Source organism: Ascidiella aspersa, chromosome 7 (assembly GCF_963924565.1).
Source record: "Ascidiella aspersa chromosome 7, kaAscAspe10.2, whole genome shotgun sequence".
NCBI lineage: Eukaryota > Metazoa > Chordata > Ascidiacea > Phlebobranchia > Ascidiidae > Ascidiella > Ascidiella aspersa.
In genome coordinates this window covers 21,952,280-21,969,600 of record NC_139453.1, presented here as the reverse complement: position 1 = coordinate 21,969,600, position 17,321 = coordinate 21,952,280, and the positions used below count along the sequence as shown (strand labels likewise).

General features: G+C 37.0%; 1 protein-coding gene across 1 annotated transcript; it reads left to right on the top strand.

Annotated features, from left to right (window-relative positions):
• The first annotated feature begins 4,898 nt into the window (after window positions 1-4,898).
• On the top strand, window positions 4,899-7,689 carry LOC146138324 (uncharacterized). The gene is made up of 4 exons (XM_083394141.1): window positions 4,899-5,341; window positions 6,412-6,479; window positions 6,716-6,819; window positions 7,061-7,689. Exons 1-4 carry the CDS (start codon window positions 5,244-5,246, stop codon window positions 7,250-7,252), a joined length of 462 nt encoding a protein of 153 aa, XP_083250267.1. The 5' UTR covers window positions 4,899-5,243; the 3' UTR covers window positions 7,253-7,689.
• Window positions 7,690-17,321: the final 9,632 nt, after the last annotated feature.

Sequence of the window (17,321 nt, the reverse complement as noted above, 5' to 3'; positions counted from 1 at the left end):
GATGGTTTACTTCCAGTGCAACTTACAGTAGTTGCTAAAGAATTACGTATGACAGTTTTCGTTTGTGACTCTATTTCATTCGATTGCATTTTCGAGATAAATTTCCGAGAAACGCAGGAGTGCGACAACAACAGCGTCCCTCTGTCGATATGTCATTCAAGCTGGGAAGCCGAGGGGCCTTTCTCGACGATAAAGTCGTGATCCCACCATCCACAGAAATTTGTGTTCCAGCTTATGTATTCACAATTCTGAACGTCGTCCAGTATACCTACCCATTATGTAATTATTGAAAGGAGACCCGAGATAATGAATAAATATGGTGCAATGATCGGGTCATACTTAGCGACAACAGAAGGCTGTTTAGTGCAGCGAATTGACCGACGACGCTATCGAGCTGCCTGAAGGCACTTGTTGCCACACTTTCACCCATTCTAATTTCCGGGGATGTCGCATGTATTCAAAGTGGTACTTGTGTTACAGTCGAGTCGTTAACACACCCATGTTATTGTACTGACCAGGGATGCGTGGACTTTACTTGCCCTACCCAACAAAGCGTCAGCTCCATATACCCAACTGAAGCAAACAGGGATTATACAGACTTGAAATTGTTGGCGGTCTTACAACAAGCGAGATCGGACGGGTACAGGCCTTACTGCAACAGTATCGCAGATCGTTCGCGACCCACTCAACAGAAATAGGACGAACTGATCTCGCCAAACATGTGACACCGGAAATGCTTGCCCAGTACAACCACCCTTTTTGTCGGTTGGCACCACCCGAAAAAAAGAAAGTGGAGGAAATCGTCCACGAGATGAAGATCCAGGGTCTTATACGCCCATCATCATTCCCATGGTCGAGCCCGATTGTACCGCTTAGGAAAAATTCAGGTGAAACTCGTTTTCGCATTGATTATCGTGGCCTTAATGTGATAACAAAGAAAAACAGCTACCCTATACCTCGAGTAGACCCTCGATATTTTGTCCAACTCAATCTATTTTATCACACTCTATTTCAAATCTAGGTATTGGCAAATTTCTATGTATAAGAGTTTCCGCGAAAAGATTTTCGCGACCCATATGGTTCTGTTCGAGTTCAATGTGATGCCAATGGGTCTTTGCAATTCCGCTTCTAGTTTCCAGCGACTAATGCGTATTGTTTTAAATGGTATAGAATGGCAAGGAGTTCTCGCATATTTGGATGACATTATTGTGTGTGGGTGCAACTTACGGGAGCATCTGGAGCGATTGTAGGGCGTGCTACAATGGCTTGCCGACGCGGGCCTGACACTCAAGCCCAAGAAGTGCACTCTTTTCAAGAAAGAAATAAAATTTTTAGGCCACATTGTTTCTGCCGAAGGTGTTTTGTGTGACCACGAAAAACTCGCCTCAGTAAAATCATGGCCGGCGCGGAAGAATACAAAGCAAGTGCGACAGTTCGTTGGTTTAACTTCCTATTACCGCAAGTTCATACGTGATTATGCCAAAATAGCTGCGCCGCTTTACCGTCAACAGAAAAGTCGAGGCCATTGACATGGTCGGACGAGTGTCAAACAAGACTCTGATTTTGCCATTGGATGCGTGTTAGCGCAATAGCACGAGGGAAAAGAACACGTTATAGCCTATGGCAGCAGGACTTTACCTAAAACAGAACGAAATTATTCCACCACTCGCAAAGAATTATTAGCGGTCGTTTATGTCACCAAGTTATTTTGCTTCCACCTCCTGGACCAAGCTTTTACTTTGCGCACTGACTACGCTTCTCTTAAGTGGCTATATCAGTCTAAGGACCTATATGGCCAGTGTGCCCGATGGGTCGAGCACCTTTCACAATACGATTTTAATCTAATACATCGTCCGGGAGTCAAATATAAAAATGCAGACGCTCTTAGTAGAATAGGCGAAGACAAGTCGACAGATGCGCCGAAGGTTGCCACTATCGATGTTCGTGCCCCGCGAGTGGTTTGACAATGGGTAAGGTCGCGCAAGCACAGGAGCAAGATCCAGAAATAGCTCCATCTTTACAATGGTTAAGGCAAGGACATCGACCCCCATATAACGCTGTATGAAAAACATCAGGCACCTATTGAGTTACTTTGGTCAATTGAAACTTAGAGGTTTCATTCATTTCTACGACCAGGATAAAATACTTTTAAGACATGTAACTCCGCGTGAACTAAGGCCCAAAATCCTTGATTTACTTGATGCCAAGCTTGGCGGTGGTCACCTGGGGATTCGCAAAACATACGCCAAGGTCGCTGAACGACACCTCTGGCCAGGCTGGCGCGAGGAGACTGAACGGTATTGCATGGAATGTCGTGAGTGTGAAATCAACAAGAAACCCTGGAAAATACCAAAAGCCCCCTTGGTACTATGTTGCGAAGAAGGTCCTTTAGATAGGCTTTAGTCGACATCATGGGGCCGCTACCTTCAACACGCCACGGGCACAGATATGTCCTTGTGGCTTGTGATGTCTTTACTAAATAAGTCCGAGCTTGGCCCCTGTGTACGCAAACAGCAACCGAAACGGCCGGCGTATTTTACAACGCTGGTTGACTGTTCACGAATTTCCGACATCATCCATTCAGATCGTGGCGGGAATTTTGAAAGCAAGATGTTTAAGGAGTTGCTTCAGCTGATGGATTGTGGTAAGTCACATATGAATAGTTATCATCCCGCCGGCAACGGAGGTTTTGAACGAAACAACAGGACAATAATTTCGATCATTCGAAATTACGTTCAAAAAGAAGAACGCTCCTGGGATGAAGCACTGTCTGCTGTTGTGGCGTCGTACAATGCGAGTACCCACGAAAGTACGGGATTTTCACCACAGGACTTGGTCGGAGCAGACTCAGAAGAGTTGCATTTCATAAACGATAATCAAGAGCCTTCACGACCAACTTGTTCGTGCCGAAGATGTTGTTCGGACTACACTCGTCAAGCAGCGCCAGCAAATGGAGGCGCATTTCAACAGAAACGGAGATGACACCGTATTTCACGTCGCCGACTCGGTTTTACTAAGGGATAACGTATATAGTCCTTGTAGGGAAAAACCGAAAATTTCATTTTCCCTATGCAGGCCCGTACAAGGTCATCCAAGTTCGACCACCGGTGAATTATTTAATAGAAGCAGCCAACGGACGACAACAGAACTTTCATTGAAACCGTTCGAAGCGCAGCCGTGGAACTACACGCAATATGATCAGACTGCAGACGAAGAAGACAACCCTGAAGAACAAACAACGAGCACCCAACCGACATCGGATTTGGCCTCACCATGACTACAACGCCACGTTCAATTGATGCACAACCACAACCAACCACTAAATGTCCCAACCATCAACTCGTGAGTGTTGTGTACCAGAACACAAGCCCCGGTCTGATGCCCGATGGCACCAGCGCTGCCACCAGACCAAGGCGTTCCAGAGAAACGACAGGGGGTTGCACCGATTTTAATTATTTATCGTTTGTGTGTGCGTTATTGTTTTTCAGATTTATCGTTTGTACGCGTTCTTTCGTTTTCCTCTTTCCTTCTCACTCACGTAAATTATATCGCTTTTTCATCTTTGCACCTCACCTTTCACGCTTTATTTCTTATATTATCACGTTTTTCCGTTGGCACCTAATACATTTGACACACACACCATTTTTTCTCTAGTTGTTGTAGTTGGCGTAAACGAAAACCAATGTCGGCCGTCGTGTTTTGGGGCTAGCTTGGTATCATTAAACCCTGGGAACTGATGTTGCTGTCACCTTTTAAGGCGTTTGTTTTATTATTTTACTGATTTTAATACAATTAAAATACACGCATTGTAGCACTTCGCAGGCCGTGAAGTAGATTTCTGGAATAGTTCAAAGTACCACATATATTTGATAAATAAAAATTTACATATAGTTAATGCTTTCGGCCATGTTATTACATTTTGGCCAGCTAATATGTTTAAAATGCCATGCAATATTATCATTCTCCTGAAGACTTAAAATGGTTGAACGCCTATGGTATGCTATACTTTGGCATACTTTTACTCGGTAAATTTTACCATGGCTTGGTCCGATCATTTACTGTCAAATCAGACTGTAAGTCTGTAGTTTCGAGCAATATGTAAAATACTTTTATGTGCCTAATATGCAACCTATTAAATCGAAAGTTTTAGTTGTTTAGGCCTGGTGTGTCCGAAAATAAATTGTCGGCCTTTTTAACTAGACGGGGTTGCGGTTGTTGTATCTTAGGAGGGGGCGGTAAATTTCTAAGGTATAGTATTTATTTTATTTTATTTTGAAATAAAATTTTGCGTTAGTCAGCCGTTATAATTAGCGATAAACCTACCACCAGGTTTACTTTTACATTGATTTCACTTTGGTTTGTGATTTAATATATTCAGTGAATGTTCTGTAGTTTCCTTAACTTCTTTCTAGAAGCAAAAACATATATAGAGACACTTAACTTATGGCTTAGATGCGAAACGTGATCAAATACGGCGAGGTATTTGGGGAATGATCAAAACATATATTTGATAAATAGACTTTACGTATAGATAATGCGTACATCCATGATTTAGATTTTGGCCAGCCAACATGCTTAAAAACCAAATATAATCAATCTCTTAAAATGGTGTAAAGCCTATAGTTTGCTATATTTTGGCAAACTTTTGCTCGATAAATTTTTGCTATGGTTTGGTCCGAGCAATCACTGTTTAAACAGACTTTAAATATTTTGTTTCGAGCAATATGCAAAACTCTTTTATGGGCCCAATACGCCCTCCTTTTAAAAAAATTGCAATTTTAAATTAAAAAACACAGTGTTCTTAAGATTTAAGGTGGCAGCCCACTGGACGCGTCTAGCGTCAAACTTCAAGAACTTGCGTTTCGCGTTACGCGTCAGGGGTGGCCCACATGAAAACAAACGCAAGACGCAAGCGATTTAGACGGTCTATAGCGTCAAGCGTTCGAGTTGGATTTGATTTAACTTTTACGCTAGACGCAAAGCACAATGCGCTGTTTTGGTATAGTATTTACCAAAGCTTACCAATAAACCGTATATAAAATACATATAAATGTTGTTTTTTGTGATTAGTAACCACATACTACTATAGCATTGTGGTTTGTTGTAGCCTAAATTATATAGAGCGTTAAGTGGAGAAGGTCGTGTTTTGTGAGTTAAATGTTAATATATGTAGGCTTTTTATAATTAAGAAATATTTTAAAAATCATGTCATTTAATGGGCTCCTCATTGAAAGTGTGCGCGAATGTCCGTGTTTGTACAATTCCAAACACGAGCATTACAAAAATGTTCTGGTGAAGAACAACAACTGGGCAGCAATAGCCCATCAACTCGGACAGCCAGGTATGATATTTCACTTTTAAATTCAAGTAGAAAACAAGCATAGTTATGGCAAATTAAATTCACTTAAATATATATTTTTTTCACTTCGGATTTTATACCAGAAAAAGCAAGTGTACTCTCAGTGTAGTTTAATTTTATAACAAGTTCACAAAGTAGCTATTTTCTGATTATACTACATACTTTTGGAAGGTTCCATTTACACAAAGTTGTGGGTTTAGCTGGGTTGAGGGTCAATCTGCTGAGGTCAGCTGAGCAAAAGTCATTTACAAAAAAACTTCAATCCAAGTATTTTACATGAAGTCCCAGTCAGTCATTCTTAAGTCAAGCCATTAGTGTTTTCAAGAAGTTTTAAGCAATAAATTTATAGCATTGCAAAATATATTTTATATAATGTTGAGCCAAACCTGCACTGAGCTATAAACCAGTCTAACCATAGCATCACTCTATGTAAACTTAAGTAAGTCACAGTCATGTAATTTGAAAATGCTGACCTGAATGCACGAGGTGTTATTTCAGCTTTGAACAACTAGTTAATGCAAAAAGTATTTGCCAGGAAAGCACATGTTTTGGTTGATAATAGTCAATAAATAGTGTATATATGCTATTTGATTTAGCATTCTAGTTAGTTCATATATTTAGGTTGGAGTAGTGGTGAAAAACAACACACAAAAAATCTATTAGACAAAAGTTATAATAAATAAACTTTCAGCTGAAGTCTGCTGCAAGCGCTGGCGCAGCCTCCGCGACAGATTTGGCAGAGAAAAAACAAGTTGGAAAACAAAACAAGTGGATCAGCTTCAAGTTTAGCCCCTGTGTGGGAACATTTTGAGGAACTGAGGTTTCTGGACCAACATCTTCGGCACAGAATGTACACTTTGTATAATACACACTCACACACATCATATATATATATATATATATATATCACAATAATTTGTGTGTATAGTTTTATACAATGATAAGATTGATATATAATATTATGAGGTTAAGGTGACAGTATTTTCTTACAAACCCAAACATGTTCTAAAAAAGCTGCTCAAAATATTCTAAAATTGTTTATTACTTGTCAGAACCATTTCCAATTTGGATTTAACCAACGATTGCAACGAAGAAGACAAAATGGATTTTGTGATTGAGAGTACGTAATTACATTTTGTCTATTGTTTCCTGACATATATTTATAAATATATTTTAATATAATCGCTTTTTATATATATAATTATATTTTACCAAAAATAAAATACTGTGTATTGTGTATTGCAATAAAAATAGTGGTTAAGGAGTGATTTATATATACACTTACCATCATCCCAAAATTATTTAGATTAACGCCGTTAAAATGCCTTTTCAAGCATTATTGCTATATAATTACAGCAACTTTAGATGGATCAATTGATACTGACGATCAGCCTGAAGTTAACACTTCAACTCCTAAACAACATACACACAGGCAAAGAAGCCAAAACTCTGATATCCAGGTAAACCTAATCATACACCATATTATTACTGTTAAGATCTGACATGGTGAAAACCTATTTTTTCTATTTGCATTATCAAAATTATTAAACCTAACGTAATTCTCAACTCATATAAATAGGTACTTTACTATACTTAGCCAAAGCTTATATGTAAATGTCAAATTCTAATAATAAGCTGCAGAATCAACAAGACAAGGTTTATTACAAAATTACTGAAGAAAGTAATATTTTTTGTATTTAGGAAAAACTGCTTAAGATGCTGGAGTCCAACTCCGAAGCCATTACCGCCGTGGTGGCCGGTGGCAGTACCAAGTCAGCATTTTCCTCCTTTGGTGAAATTGTGGCCAAGCGATTGGACGATATTGGTGGTCGAAAGGCTTATAGGACCATGTCCGAAATTTTATGTCTGTTAAATGATGCAGAAAGTGCATAAGTAAAACTCCCAAAAAACTTTACCTTCTGTTAACTGCGTTTACTTGCCAGGATAAGGAACCAATATCAGATAGAAAGTAATCTTTTAGCTGATCGCGTAAACTAGCGGCAGCCTGTGCATGCATATTTGACCCAATTCTTGTGATATCAGTAAGGTTGTCCGTAGGACCAACCTCCGATCGCCATCTGCCCGCTATTACATTCCCACTGTCGTCCTCAAAATCGACGTCAGAAAGAGTACGGTGTAATGATTTTTGTAGGAAATTATGGAGGCAGCATGTTGCTTTTACTATTGCAGCGGCTTTATTCGCGTCCGCAATGATAGGTCCTTTAAAAATGCGCCATCGCGCAACAAGAATCCCAAACGCATTTTCGATGACTCTCCTTGCTCTAGAGAGGCGATAGTTAAATATTTTTCTATCTTGTGGCAAATTTTTTCCGGGATAAGGACGCATTATTGTCGTCTTTAATGGAAATGCTGCATCTGCAACCATACAGAACGGGAATATTAGTTTAGTGCCAGAAAGATACTCGTCTGGGGGCAGATGAAGAGCATTTTGTGTTAACTTTTTTCCAAATTCGGAATGCGCAAATATGCCCCCGTCACTATGTCTTCCAGAGTCACCAACATCTATTACAGTGAAACAATAATCGGCATCACAAGCAGCCAACAAAACAATACTAAAAAAACCCTTGTAATTGTAAAACTCCGAGCCGGAGTGACTCGGAGCCTGAATCGAAACATGTTTGCCGTCTATAGCCCCGATGCAATGTGGAAAGTTCCACCGGCTTTCAAATTTCGAAGCTATAGAGCGCAATTCTGCAGCTGATGCAGGCATCTTCAAATATTCTGGCATCAGAACCGTCCATATTGCTTCGCAAGTCTCTGAAATAATGCGCCGTACCGTGGTCAATCCAATGCGGTAACTGTAGGACAGCGAGGTTTGCGAATTTCCAGATGCAAGGTATCTGAGTAAAAACGATTAAAATTTCGGCTTAACCTACGGTTTGACATGAATTAAATTCAATCCTATTATAAAGCCTATACCTTATTGTTACAACTAGCCGCTGAGATGCAGGGATAGATTTTCTCCAAGGCGTATCTTGTTTTGTAATAATTGGCCCCACTTTTGATAACAAAATATCAAAAGTGCCAATGTCCATGCGAAAGTAGTTAAAAAAACTCTCTGGGTCATTAATTCTCATCTGCTGCACCAGATTGTACTCCCCTTTTTGTGACCTACTTTGAAATATAGGGCGGACCCACCACCTTAAAATAGGTGAAATTAAAAAATAGTTAAATAGATGGAAAACCATTCTATTTGTACGATAAAACACATATTAGTATTACTCTATGCCACTAATTATAACAATGCAGCTATATTTATATATTCAGGGGTTCCTGTAATGTCTTCCCCACCTTTTGTATTATGCTCAGACCGTCTTACCTTCTTTTTTTTCCAAATCGATTAGGTTTATCAAATAAATCAAAATTTCTTCCCTTTCGAGCAATAGCAATAAAAGTAAGTCGTTCATAGCGAAATATTCCAGTTCTCAAAAAGCAGCAAGCTGTAAAAAAGTGTGACTGCGAGCTCAACCAGTTAGTTTTACGCATAACGCAGCACTACAATGGGTAGTCTGTTGCGTTTTACGTTTGGCGTAGCGTTTCACATAGCGTTAACGCAAGACGACAAACGTGAAGCGTATGACGCTAAACGCGACTAGTGGGCAGATACCTTTACGTTTTGGGCCTTTAATAGCTCTGAAAAAAGTTATTTGGGCCGCGACAAAAAGTTTACCGACTAATGCGTACTAGATATTACTGCGTAATTGGCTGTATTATGACGCTTATGACGTAATACTATGGTTTTATAGATTTTTTTGTTGCGTATTGTACGTTATTGTGTGAACACATAATGGGAATCGTAAGCGTAGGCTACAATCAACAGTGGTAACGCAGCAACCTGTAAAAACATCTTTCTTGCCAAAGCAACACTATATGACTTTACAATGCACAATTCAACTCAAAAACGTGGCAGGAATGCAATGAAATTGTAATATTAGTTCAAACCAGTGCCTAAAATAGGCACTGTTCAAACTGTAACGAAATCACGAATTTAACTAGGTCACTTATATCGTAACTAAGAATTAATAGAAAGGCAACATATTTTAGGAGTTAGTGATAGTTTCAGAAATTAACAGTTAGATATATTTGCCGTAAGTTACAAACCCCTGGTAATCACAATGCATCAGACTTGGATATCTAGAATTCTGAATCAGTAGTTCCCAAAAGGGAGCCACTGAAAAATTTGGGGGAGGAAATTTGTTCCAGGGAGGAATTGCGAAGGAAAAGTAGAAGAAAATGGCCCACTTTTTTATTCAAAATTTAAAGCATATAACTAACTGCACAATGTTTAAATAGGAACGTTACTTACTATACTTAGAGTAGCCTATATATGTGAAGACAATATGCTTCTTTAACTGTGTTAACCAATGTCATAATAAACTCTGTTTGGTTTACAATATCGATTGTTTCGTCACAGTGAGTGAAGTTTACTAGCACCAGGTGTCCATTTTATCCTGTTTGTTTGTTTTAGCATTGTTGTACGTAAAAGTAAAGTAGAGAAAGGGTAGGTATATCTTTTAAATTCTGCAAAATTCCAAAGCAAATGCTCAACAGCGACTTTTACCAATTTATTCATTTAAAAAGCGGCTAATGTGGTTGGATCCACAATTTTGAGCTAAGTATGACAAATTAACGGTACACTACTTCCATTTCCGACTACATATTTATTTGAATGAGGTTTTAGTGCCACTACACATATATTAACCAAAAAAAGGGAACACTTGACAACTGCAAACGCGGAGATCTTCAGGCCAAACTATGCTTTTCTCCTCAATTTTATTGTTTTGTTTAAATATGAAGCTCATAGTTCACATTAACAATGAATAACGCTTTGTAAATACCTTATGTATATTTCGTTCGGTAAAATCGTTCATGGCAATTTTGTATTGTTTTTTAATTATACCCTACTTTTGTAATGTTCACTGTGATCTCTAAGATAAATCATAAAAACGCTTACAATATCCAGTTTTGGCAATGTTCCTTTTGTAGATTTTTCGGGGAGGAATTAACATTGTTCGAGTCTTTAAGGGAGGAATACAAAAAACAAACTTTGAGAACCATAGTTCTAGATAAGTTTAGTTTTTTATTTCATTGAATTAGAGCAAAATGTGGCTAATTTTAATTCTAATATAATTTGTGAATTGCAGTCTAAAAAGCATAAAAAGGGATTGGCACACGCATATTTACCATTCACGTTTTTATAGGAATATATTGCGATTAAATCAAAATGATTGTAAATAATTAAATGTGATTCTTGTTCGATTTCTACTTGAATTTTTTTTTTTTTAAATTCGTTAATTCTAATAAAAATATAAAAGCCATAATATTTGATAAAAGCGACATTTCGCAATTTACAGACGTTTCAGCAATAACTCATGCCATCATCAGTGTAAAAATGAAGTGAAGATAAAAGCGATAAAACGTAAAAAGAAAGGAAAAAAGGACAAAAAATAGCAGCGAAAAAAAGGCGATGTATGGGTCAGTTCATACTGCTAGGTGTTAAAAAGATATAAAGGTGCCGAGGTTGTATCTATGTTGAGTTCTGGTTTATGATGTTGGATCATCAGCGATTCCAGCATAAAAAGGCGATATTTGTCATGCTGCGAACCCAATATTTCCGGTTTGTTGAAATTAACCTTATGTGTAGGATTCGTGAGCAAATGGGCACAAACTTCCGACTTAGGTGACGACTGGTGTTCTTTCGTAGGGGTCTTTAGGTTGCGTTGCGTTTGGCCGATGTATGTCTGGTTGCAGCTGCATCGCAGTCGGTATACCACGTTGGTTTTGTGGAGTAGCGATGGTGAATCTTTTAGGGCAAACCAGGAGGCCAGCTTTGACGTTTCGTGAACAAACCTTAACTTGGCCTTGCCGTGTGTGCTTCGTTGAATAAAACGTTGCAGTTCCCGTCTTATGTGCTGTGAAACAGGTCCGACAAACGGAAGTTTCATTACGCTAAAGGATCTTTCCGAATCCTTTTTGTGGTGGCGAATAATTCTCGTTAATTCTAATTCTAATCTAATTTGAGAAAACTCAAAATGATCTAGTTCTAATTCTAATCTAATTCGGAAAAACTAAAATGCTCTAATTTTAATTCTAATCCAATTTAAAAAAATCTAAAATAAATCTAGTTGTCCAAGTCTGCAATGCAGTTACTAGTAGAAACCGGATTTCGCCTAGTTAAAAAGTTCTTGCTGTTAGGAATATGCAATACATAATCCAATGCGGGCGCTTAAATGTTTGCGGGTTTAGATTTTAAATTGGTTTGGTTTGAATTGGTATACATACATTTAGGCCAACACGCTTTGGTAGGAAAGTAGGTTATGATTTTTTTTTTTTTTTTTTTTAAATATTTTATACGGTCGTTCTTAATTTTATATGTACATTAGTTATTTAAGTGGATTTTTTATAAATACGTATTCAAGTAAAAACCTTGCACGGCCGATGTGACGAACTGCTCATCAAAAACCTCAAAACGCTGTATGTGTAACGACAGTGGTTATTTTTAGATGTTTGATTAATCGTTTTAAGTAATACACGAATGACGAAAACGTGCGCCCTTCTTATTCCGTTGTCTATTTATCAAACCCTTTTTATTCTGTTGTCTATTTATCAAGAATGTCATAATGCATCCTTATCAAAAACATCCTGTTGTATATTTATCAAAAAAAATTGTAATAATGTATCTATTTATCAAAGAGCATTCTGCGTCTAAACTCGAAAATGTAATGTTTGACGAATCGTAAACTGTGTGCATACGGTTGAAATGACTTTGAACTTATATCAAAACTTTTTTTTTTGATAAAATGAAAGATAAATTTCAAAATAACCAAACGACCAATTTCAAAAAGCTGAGTTTAGTTTTTTTTAATTTTGTAAGCAATTTATGTGCAATTTTATTCGATTTTAACTTAAAAAAACTATTGACAAATTTTGACCTAACGTGTAAATTTTGACAAAATTTTCACTTTTTTTGACAAGTCAAAAAATATTCGACCTAGTGATCAGGCTATACAACAAAATCCCAATAACCAGAAACATTTTCAAACTTCTGTTTTTGCCACTTTAAACTACAAAGCAATACAATTTGTTGCGCTCTATACTCGTTGCAGACATTGGTAACACCGCAATTCTTTCTAAAATCCAATTTTTCAAATTAAATAATTTTTTCGCGCTTTGGCAAATCGAAAACAACTTTAGAGCTTTTTTATGTAAATTTTGTATTGTAAATAACAATTCTCCAACCTAAAATATACTGAATTAAACCTTGTAGGCCTATGTAATTTCTGTTTTATTGTTTACTGTTATTGATGTTTTTATTGTTATTTACTTTGAATGATTTGTTTGAAACGAAATTCAATTTCCAGACGCAAAAAAAATATTTGTACGTCGAATTATTTCAAATTGTTTCGTTTATTAGACCTTTGCGCACACTAACAAGTAGCTTCTTAATAAATGATTAACCTAGTAGAGCATTAAACAAATCAAACATGGGTGGCGACTTCGCTTAGTTGTTGGCTATTTCATCGCAGCTCTGTTAAGATATATATTGCTCTAACGAATCACTTTATTTAAGTGAAGCGCGAACAGTTTTAAAACCGCAGCCTAAATGTACAGCCGACAGCGGCAACGAAGCAAGCTGTGAAAACATAATTCTTGTTAACACAAAGCAACAGTATGACGTCACAATGCACAATTTGATTAAAAAAAACTGTGGCAGGAATGCAAGGCAACAATATTCAAGGTTTGCTCAACAATAGTTCAAACTGTAAATAAATCGCGAATTCAGTTTAATTAAGCCATTTATATGGTAACCAAGAATAAATAAAAAGGCAACATATCATAGCGTGTTACCGACAGTTACAGGCATTAACAGTTCGATAGATTTACAGTACACTACAAAAATTGCATACATCTGCAGTAAACAATACACAGGTTATATATATCGCTAGTCCACATTATGCGCACAATGTGCACGTTTTAGTTTTACAAGTTGATTATTTAAACACGGTTTTAAAGTGTGCGTCCATAGTTTTCTATTGTACGATGAAATATGGCTTTTTTACTCAAATAAATTTGTTTAAATCTCTCTGGTTAGCTAAAGCAGAACGAAAAAAATTGCGCAAATGATTTAAAAAAATGCGCAAATGAGTTTACTGATAAGCAATTTTTAAAGAACAATAAAAAAAAGTTTGTTCGCAAGTATAATAAGAATTAAAATACTATTTGAAATTATTAAAACACACCAAAGTAAAACAGTAGTGCTAAACGGAATGCTGCTATACCTATATAGAATACCTAGTGAGACCAAAAAAACGTTTAGCTTAAGAAATGTAGGTAAATGTACGAAGTGCAAAAAAGGTAGGTAAATGTACGAAGTGCAAAAATGTAGGTAAATGTACGAAGTGCAAATATTGTGCTTTGTATTGTTTTCCAAGTCGGATAGTGTTACCGTTGACGATTAAATGGCTCTTTGGAAATCTGTTATAGATTGGCGAAAACAGCAAAAAATGTGTCAACCGTATAGAATGTTTGGCAGGAGTTGCATTCTGTACGTGTGGCTAAATTCACACAGCCGCAGCGTTATTCTGTGAAAAAGCGTGACAATATTACGAAACGTGACACAATTTCCTGACGCCTTTGGGCTATAGGCCACATTGTGCCCTCAATCGTTCCACATCGCTTTCCCACACTGAACGTAGAACACCAAGACTAGCAGTTGGAGCCTGATATCTGACTGGCCTGCAATATAAACCCTGCGTGCCCTTAGAGCAGTTTTAAAAGTCAAGTGACAGCAGGTTGTGCACCATTGCTTTATAGAAGAAAAAACATTGAATCGCAACTGTTGTATTGTTAACTTCTGAGCCTCTTATTTATTTAACCTTGATGGTTTATTGACAATTTAATTGATTTCAGACGGCGAAAGCTGAATCATTTTAAAATCGGGTGACTGTTTGAAACGTTATCAAAATCGATTTACCTATAGTAAATAATTAACTTGGTGAAATATTGGCCAAACAAACTTTTCGCGCTAACTTGGCTTCTTAACATTGCGTATTGTGATGTATTAGTAATTCACGTTAGAACCAACGATTTACTTTTTAGCATGTTTTGTCAGGCGTACAGTTGTATACTTTGTACAGCTCTGCTATGATAATTGGTAGACTATTTGTGTTTGAAATGGCATAGTTTCTTGGACCATTGATCAATCTACTGTTTTAGATCTATCCTCAAATACATTATGCAGTAACAAACAAAGAATAAAAAATGTGAAACCGAATTTAAAAATACAAGAACACAATGCAGTTGATAGCTTAAATACAGATAAGTACTCCGATTTTTTTCTGAATTAGGTTTATCAGGGATTTTATTGATATAAATAAGCATTTTTTTACTTCTGTTGACTTTTGCCTCTGTTGCTGAAGGCTTTGCAACTGGGGTTCCATCGACCCCTTCATGTGTATTGTGACTGGATTTGCAATGGGCCAAAGTTTAAAAGAGTTCATGTTGTTAATGGGCCAATTATAACTTTCAGATCCTCTGTCAAACGACAAATCCGATACAATTTTGACAGGCTTTCGCCCAACCGTTTGCCTTAGGTCAAAGGAACCACAATGTTAAATAACGACATGTGATTTAATTAATTAAACAATGACGGTTATCAATAACAAAATTGACATTTCGCTCCTTGTTTGTCTGCCAAGCAGCATTTCTGGTGTGTTTTGCTTTTGTTATTAATTACTTATGAAGTGTTTAGAATTATGATTTTTACTCGTATCTTCCAAGGCTTAAAGAGTTGATTGGATTGGTTTGGCGATCAAGAACGAAACTTGGCGAGAGCCACTGCAGTGAAGAGAAAAAACAGTTCTAAAGTGTTATTTGCATTTAAGTGCAGGTACATACATTTGACAAATGACACCAGTAGGGGTATTATTAGGTTTTATATTGTGCTACGACTTGTCTAAAATAAAAAAATAGACTCACATTTTATACATGCATATTATGGCAGTTATGGCACGTAAACAAATTAAAACATAGTGCGCTTGTTAGAATGCATTTTTGAGCATATTGTTAAAACAAAAAGCCATGTTTGTGTAATTCAATGTTTTGCTTTCTAAAGATGGAGGATTTCAACTTTAGAGTTTTGACAGCTGACGACGAAAAGGAGGTCCGAAGCTACTTGTACCTTTTCTTAGAGAAAGATGTTGCAGTGCAATGTTTAAGTTTTACGGCTGATGATAAAAAACTCGTTGTTGAAACTTATGTCAAAGTAAGTTGTAAGCCTCAGTCGTTTAGCATTTGAGAATAGCCTTTTGTATAGGCAGCAAAATGATTAACATAATGTAGTTTACTCTCAATGGTAATGCAAACGAATTTTGTCGTAAACCCTTGCATTCCACAAACGTAAAAGTCTTCCTATTTAAACACACTGAACATAATTAGTTTTAATTACTTGCTTCCATAGACGTTTACACTTGCATTTGACAACACCAGTTTATTATTCGCCTAATTTTACAAAAGTTTTTTAAGAAAATCGTTTAAAAAAGTTTTTTAAAAGCCAACAATTAAGGCAACACCTTCAATCATAATATGGCAAGTTTTTCAATTATGACTGCAATTAAAGTGCCAAAACAATTGTTTGGATTTATCACGCAGATGTTAGCTAAAGTTAGCCCAATATTTACCAAGAAATGTCAAGTATATAGTTGTTTTATTGTTCCATGCGAATTGGCACAGCGAAAAACAAACTTGTACGACTGCAATTGCAGTTAGCAACAAAATTTGCTTGTTGCAGAATGTTCTTTATGAAGAAATATCTGTAGGTGTATTTGAACGTGCGACAGGTGAAATGTGCGGATGTCTTTTGGTAGAAGACGGACAGTCAACTGTTTTCCGCGAAACCTACACAAAACACGGAGTGGTTTCTGAACGCTTGGCAAAACTCATGAGGGTAGTTCTATCATAAATCAAAATATTGTTTCATCATAGCTATTACACCTTGTAAACTGTGACAAAATAAGTATAGTACTGGTTCCGCTCATACGCAAAAAGTGCTTGGAACTCAACAGTCGACAGTGTATTGGTTAAACTTTTTTTTTCTAATTGATTTTTTTTTATGTAGTTTGACCAAGCTTTGGAGAAAGGTGTTGACGAGACAGCGACCGGCAGAACTTTTTGGACACTAGAAGTGTTGATTGTCGGTTCCAAGCACTTACGAAAAGGATTGGCGAGTTGCCTTGTTTCAAGGTAGTCATTAGTATCTTAACAACGTATGTTTTGTTAAACTCAGTCATGTATGTAGATCTTTCATGCAAAACTATACTTTTTTTCTTGCTGTGATAGTATACCAGTGGCCGGCAAACTTTTTTTGTCGCGGCCCAAAATATCCTTTCATAAGCTATTAAAAAAATTTTGTTTGGTGGGACATTAAATTTGAAAATATTACGTCACATTGTTATGTCATATCGTGATGCCACAAAACCATTAACGTTTTTGGGCAAATATAGAACCTAAAGCCGCACGAAGCGCTAAAAATTGTGTTTATTGTTTTCAATTGACAAAAAATTCAAAAGCATTATAGACACCTAAAAAAATGGAATATTGCCCAAAATAACGCCATTTATGGTGATTTTTACCAGAAATTGTGCTTTGTTAAGTTTGTGATTCACACAGCATAACAGGCAGTACCATGCGAAAATATTCGTATACCTTAGTTACATTTAGCTAAAATGATAGTTTGGGAGGCCATGGCCTGGTGGCACTGTGATACAACATTAAGCCAAAGTAAAAACTCCTAGCAAAGTTAACTTACAGTACAATGATTATACGGCTACCAAGCGAACTACAATTACATGACAAACGACTACTGATTTACACTATTTTTACAGGGTTGAAGATCTAGCACTCAAACACAACATTGACCTTTTGTTTGGGGCAGCCACTTCCA

Excerpts from the sequence above, each read along its gene's own strand:
- LOC146138324 (XM_083394141.1), top strand. The coding sequence starts at position 5,244 with ATGTCCGTGTTTGTACAATTCCAAACACGAGCATTACAAAAATGTTCT. Across the intron at positions 6,480-6,715 it reads AATGGATTTTGTGATTGAGA|CAACTTTAGATGGATCAATT; the intron begins GTACGTAATTAC and ends ATATAATTACAG. Across the intron at positions 6,820-7,060 it reads GCCAAAACTCTGATATCCAG|GAAAAACTGCTTAAGATGCT; the intron begins GTAAACCTAATC and ends TTTTGTATTTAG.